Source organism: Amphiprion ocellaris, chromosome 10 (assembly GCF_022539595.1).
Source record: "Amphiprion ocellaris isolate individual 3 ecotype Okinawa chromosome 10, ASM2253959v1, whole genome shotgun sequence".
Classification (NCBI taxonomy): Eukaryota; Metazoa; Chordata; class Actinopteri; family Pomacentridae; genus Amphiprion; species Amphiprion ocellaris.
In genome coordinates, this window is record NC_072775.1 from 20,669,106 (window position 1) to 20,675,105 (window position 6,000).

The 6,000-nt window shown below is 40.0% G+C and overlaps 1 protein-coding gene across 1 annotated transcript in view; it reads right to left on the reverse strand.

Annotated features, from left to right (window-relative positions):
- Positions 1-5,585, reverse strand: part of pth1r (parathyroid hormone 1 receptor) — a 55,701-nt gene extending 50,116 nt beyond the window's left edge. Inside the window, exon 1 of the mRNA XM_023270411.3 lies at positions 4,468-5,585. Within this exon, the coding sequence (XP_023126179.1) occupies positions 4,468-4,536 (69 nt within the window). The 5' untranslated portion in view covers positions 4,537-5,585. The remainder of the gene's footprint in view (positions 1-4,467) is intronic.
- Between the last annotated feature and the right edge of the window lie 415 nt (positions 5,586-6,000).

The window sequence follows — 6,000 nt, forward strand, 5'->3', positions numbered from 1 at the left end:
GAGATGCTGGGCCTGTGTTTATCACGCTTAGCAATACACGACAGAAAAAGGGTTTTCTGACTGGGAAAACAAGACACATCTATGAGGAAAATTATTGCAAACTGTAAGAACATCTTGAAGACCAAATCTTCTGTATTCTATTCGCCAAACCACAAACATAGATTCACCCTACATCTGAAATGAATTCACTTATGGACATGTTTTTTTCTGCTGGAACACACATAAGAAAAGACTGGATAAAAAAAAAGCATGTGTGAAATGACGAAATCTTTGACAACCATGAACCTCGAAAATATGTTTATAATTTGCATGAATTTGGATGACATACCAGTAAACTGGCTGAAATGGAAGCAAAATTCTCCAGCAAGACATCCTGCTGTTGGTAGATGTCAGAAATCATATAAGGAGAATGTAGCAACGCGCTGACAAGTGCAAACAGTGATGATCTGTTGTGTACTGGCCTACGGGCATACTGGGACAATTCCCAGTGGGCTGCATTAGAGGGCTAGTGGGTCGTCAAAAAAATCCATAAAGTTTTTACTGGCCCTGTCTGTGCCTGTCATTTGGCCCCGCTGACTGGTCCTGGGGATGAATGTGTTTGCCAGTACACCTGATGAGGAACTGATAGTGATTGCAAATACAATCAATGGCCGATTTAAACTCATTGCTGTGTGTTGTTCTCTTGATAAATGCCAACAAGAGTACAAAAGTAACAGTTGTGGAAAAATGTATCAAATGCTCAAATTTGACAGAATTAAGTAGGTTTATAGAGGACCTTCCATTTAATTATACTGCTTAGGTTCTGCATATTATCAGTAGTAGTAGCAGCAGCTTTAGTCATGCAGTTATCTAGGATCTACTCAGCCAACTGTGCAGCGCTCTTGAACTAAAGAGCAGTTTTAAGTCAGAATAAGTGTATAAATAGCTGAAATTCTCAAGTTTGTGTGTAGGAAGTGAAGGAGGTCACACTTTGTTTCAGAATCTCATAAGGAATTTAATGAAAACTTCGCACAAATACCTTAACTCACTTAGCAGTTCTTTTCATACAGATATGGGATTGATTTACTTAGATTTAAAACTACATCTTCACAAGCATAAAACTGAAAAATTTGACTGGTTTAGAACCTTATTTGAGTCAAACAAGTTGGCTAAATATCTGCTAAAGAAAGATCGTATTCAAGCAATGACCTACTAGAGGCTATAATAATTACTATAAGGGGAAGCTTTACTTTCATGTCAACTGGAAGAGGTGTAATTAGTCTTTCAAATTGAAATGAATTGGTGCTGCATGTTCAATTGGAAAACAATTTCACCTTTGTTCACATGCTTGAAAAATAATGAGTGATTACAGTCAGGGGTGGGCAGTGTGAACAAAAGCAGTATTACCGCTATTATCACTGCATTGAAACACTAATTTTATAATTTCACCTGAAATATTCAAAACAAATCCCAGAAGTGTTTTTTACATCATGTGTATCATTGAGTGCAATGAATTATGGTGATGTGCAAAACCATTATTTATTTATTTGATCATGTAAAATGTATTTGTTCATAAAATCAAGAAATGATAATGTTGAATATGATAATGATAATAACTCAGCTTTACACACTCATCAAATATCTCTTCTATATATATATATATATGTATATTTACATTTTTACTTTTCTTTATATATATATATATATATATATATATATATATATATATATATATATATATAAATATATAATTTTTTTTTTTTTTTTACATTTTCTGTTATAGTTATACAATTTGTTTTTCATTCATGTATTGTGAACTCGTTTATTAAGTAATTGGTCGCTCATTCATGTCGCTCCTACCAGAGAAAGTTTAGGTAACTCTGAGTATAATTAAAAGCGGCAGTCAAACAGGCTGTAGTCTCAGCAGTTTGGTCCAAACCACTTAGTCAAAAGCACATTTGTGGAATAAATTTAGAAGGATGGTTCATTTCACACTTCTTCAGACACACATATACCCACTCACATGCAGACAAGTGGAAAAAATTACGTCATTTTGGAGATCAGTCAAAGGGACATGTGAAAATGAATTTCAATATTAGGGCCTATCTCACAAATGAACTGTCAGTTCATCTGAGTTAGCGAGAGGAGATCTGCTAGCCCTAATTACCAGAGACAGATTGAGATGAGATTATCCAGTTCTTTAATCTGTCTTCTAAAATTCTATTGAGGATGATATGACAGAGATGGATGAAGCTCCACTACTCGCAGAAGTGAGAGAATGGTTATTATAAGAAGCTATTTCTGTATGTCTCCTGCTGCATGCATTTTGATGAAGACGACAACTGTGCTCCTGTGCTTTCAGTTTGACTGACTGTGTCTATGAGCATCAATTGTGCTGAAAAAAAAACAAACAAAAAAAAATGTTCATCTATGAGGTTTTCAACAGTTCTGCTTCAGTCAGCTTGTTTCAATATTACTTTGACAAATATTCTGAGTGAAATTAATGGTTTCAGGTCCAAATTCATCGAGAATTGTTGGCCACATGGAGCAACGAAGCCACAATTTTTCTGTTTTAAAAAGTTTCAGAATAAAGTTGTCAACAACAGATATTTTCCACATGCAGTCAAACTAGTCAAAGCTGTCTTGTGCACTACAAAACATGTCAATCCTCACAGTCAGATGTGCAGAGCTGCCATGCTTGGCTGTGGCAGGCAGATACAGATACAGTTTGAGTCCTTCCAGTGAGGATCGAGACACATGCAAGTCATCACGGAGGAAAACACAGTCATGAGGTAGAAATTAAATGCTCACTAAGGTTTCCTGAAAGCACGGCTTCCTCTTAATAAATGTAATAAGTGAGTAAGTGAGGCAGCCTGCCACACCGAACAAAGCCTCTGTGAGCTCGTGCTTTGTCTGTGAGCTGTCACTGCAGCTTGTCTGCTGAGGTGTAAAACACAATGAAGATGTTCCTTGTCGGTTTCTATATCAGCCAATTTCCTTCAGATGAAAACGTTGGATAAGATGTGGCAGGCCCTACTAATCTACAAGTGTTTCATCTGTGGAGATTTGTATTCGTGACACAAGGAGATTGTCACCTACGTGTTGAGCCTGTGGAAAGTGGCGCAGTCCTGCACTTTAACAACTGCATGCCTTAATTTGAAAAACCTCATATTCTCTGTTTAAACACAGACACAGACTTTCCACTCTTAGTTTAGATTCAGTGAAATCTATGTCCCGTTTGGTCGCAGTTTGGAAAAATAACACTTTTTTGTGGAGAAGACTGAGCAAACACCAAACTTAAAAACGGGTAAACACCATTCACAGACAGAGCCTTTTAACGACTGAATGTTGAATCAGCTATAAATACACAGCTATGTTATAATTGTTTTCCTCTGCCATCTAAACCAATGAGCCTAGAGGTCCACTGCGGTACAGTGATGGACCACATCACTGGGAAAATGCACTATACCTCAGAGCCTGGGCGAACTGCCTGTTGAATGCACAACGGCCTCAGCCAAAACACACAGAACCAACTTGGTGTGCTGCTCTGCCTGCACACTGTGTATGTGTGTGTGTGTGTGTGTGGTTGCGTGTGTGCAGCAGGCTTTCTTAGGTACAGCTATGGCAAAGTTTAAAATCGCAATTAGAAATCACAATGTCAGGAAAAAGTAAAACATTTCAGCGGGGAATAGGAAAGGTGAAACTGTCGAGGCGCCGCCGCTGCCGGAGATGTGAATGAAATATTCACTCTCATTCTGACTGCAAGAACTGCTGCAGTTTTAAGCAGGTGAGGGGCTGGCAAAGCTGTGAAATAATCTGTAGTAAACATAATGCCCTGCTTAATACAGGAACTAGGTTAACAGGCGCTGCTTTAGACAAACATTGTATTGTAACTGTGGGGAGATGCCCTTAATGGAACAAGAGTGTAATCACTAATCACAGCTGCTTCTTGTTAGCAGCCATGTCAACCTGTTAGGTCCGGTTTTGAAACTGTCACTACGTGTGTCAATACACAGGAAAGTGTCTCTTAATTTGAGCTCAGATGCATTGTGGTGCACTTCATGCTATTTCACTGGTAACACAGAGAATTTAAAAACGTGACATGCAGCTTAGAGACAAATAAAGGTGTCCAGGTGTTGGGAATAAAAGGCTTTTGACATCAACCCTGATTCACTTCATGAGGACAGCGTCTTCAATTAACACTGAACACACGCTATCACAGTCAAAATTTGCAAGAGATGCAATGAGCAAACTTTGCAGAATTCAAAAGCTGAGAGCGAAATTTGCAGATGTGATCGATATGCAAGTTTTTGTCTGATTGAAACATTTCCAGATGCAAAAACAGGTGGAAGGTTGCAGTGCAAGACGAGGAAACACCACTGGACCTCTGCAGCTCACAGGTGCAGCATCAAACATGCTGGTCATTGCATAGAACAGATGATTGCATGTGTGAATGTATGCATCAACAACAACAAAAATAAGACCTACCAGGCAGAAACCGCTGAGCAGTGAGATGAGAAGGAAGTCCAGGTTGTGGAGCAGCACAGAGGATCCCATCCCTGATCTGAGGCAGCTCTATCTCCAAGAATCCTTGCAGGGGCTCAAACAGATGCTGATGAAGCTCAGATTAAATTATTTAATCTACTTAACTCTCTTCAAAGTGGAGCGAGTTGTGTTTTTTCACTCCATCTGGCCTCTCAACGCTTATGGCGGCTTGTGAAATCATAACTCAGTAATCGCCTCGCTCTGCCCCCTCGGTTTAATTTCCTATAATCTACTATATGCTCAGACTCAGCCGGCGCGCTTTATTTCTCTGCATCTGTCTTTTTTCCTCTTCTGAAATTACATCCACATGTCAGAACTATTTATGTCGCTCTCGCTCTGCGGTGGGAAGTTCAAATGATTCTTTGTAGGGAAGAAACCGACGCTGTATTTTTAGGTCTTTTAAATTTCCCCTCAGACTAACTTAAACACTTCAGTATGCAGCCGTGCGCCTTATGGCTTATTCCAGTCCTCTGGTCCAAACGTTAGATCAGTGTTAGACAAAAAAAAAAAAACAAGTCCAAATTGTATCACTCCATCACCAGTCGCTGTTGAATTTCACAGCTTCATTTCTGCTCTGACTCACGTCCCCATCAACGCCTTCATGTATATCGCGCAGTGAACCAGCAGCTCTCAGACAGGCTTTAATAGTAAAGGAGCAGCTTTGTGACAGAGCAGAGCGTGAAATTACAAACTTTTCATACAAGTGATTTGCAACTCAGTGCTCTCTTTTTTCCCCTCACTCTTTACAAATTAACATTACATGGAAACGTCTCCTCTGTGTTGTTTCCAGGAATCGTGCGCAACAAGCGTGGCACACAGCAAACTGAATGTATGAAACCCGGCTCTGTTTACCAATGGTGATGTTTTTTTAAAAAAACCGTTCAGAGAAGACAGAAACGCCAACTTGGCTTCAAGAATCTCTACTTACTATCAACAGAGAGCCAAATTCGCCCTGACGGACAGATTACGCGCAAACGCCTGAGTGTTTGTGCGCAGCGTAAAAAGCAAAAGTTGAAGTTTCTCGTGCTGGGAAGCGGCTCCAGATGTGGCAGGCGGCAGGTCGTGTTCAGTAGTGAGTATGTGGATGGAAAGGGGGGGGGGCGGAAAGGAGGCAGGTAGGGTGGAGCGTCGAAGCCTCTCATTGGTGCGCTCTCTCTTACGTTGGAATAAACCACGACTCCGAAATGACATATTTTCTCACCCCTCAAACAAACTCCACATTCAACAGATCGTAGGGCCTTTGCCAAACCACTTTTTCCCCCTGCAGTCTCTCAAAAGTTGCATCTAGTAGGATTGGATTACCGAGACATAATGCAGGAGATTTTTTAATCTGAGGTGCCGTGTGCTGCTTTACTGTGCAATTTGCATTCAGGATTCAGAAGCATCTGCAATTATCTGTAAGAAATTTTTAAGTTTAGTTTGGAAGTCAAACCTCACATGATTTGCCACGAAGCTTAAATGTAGGAACAATCTCAC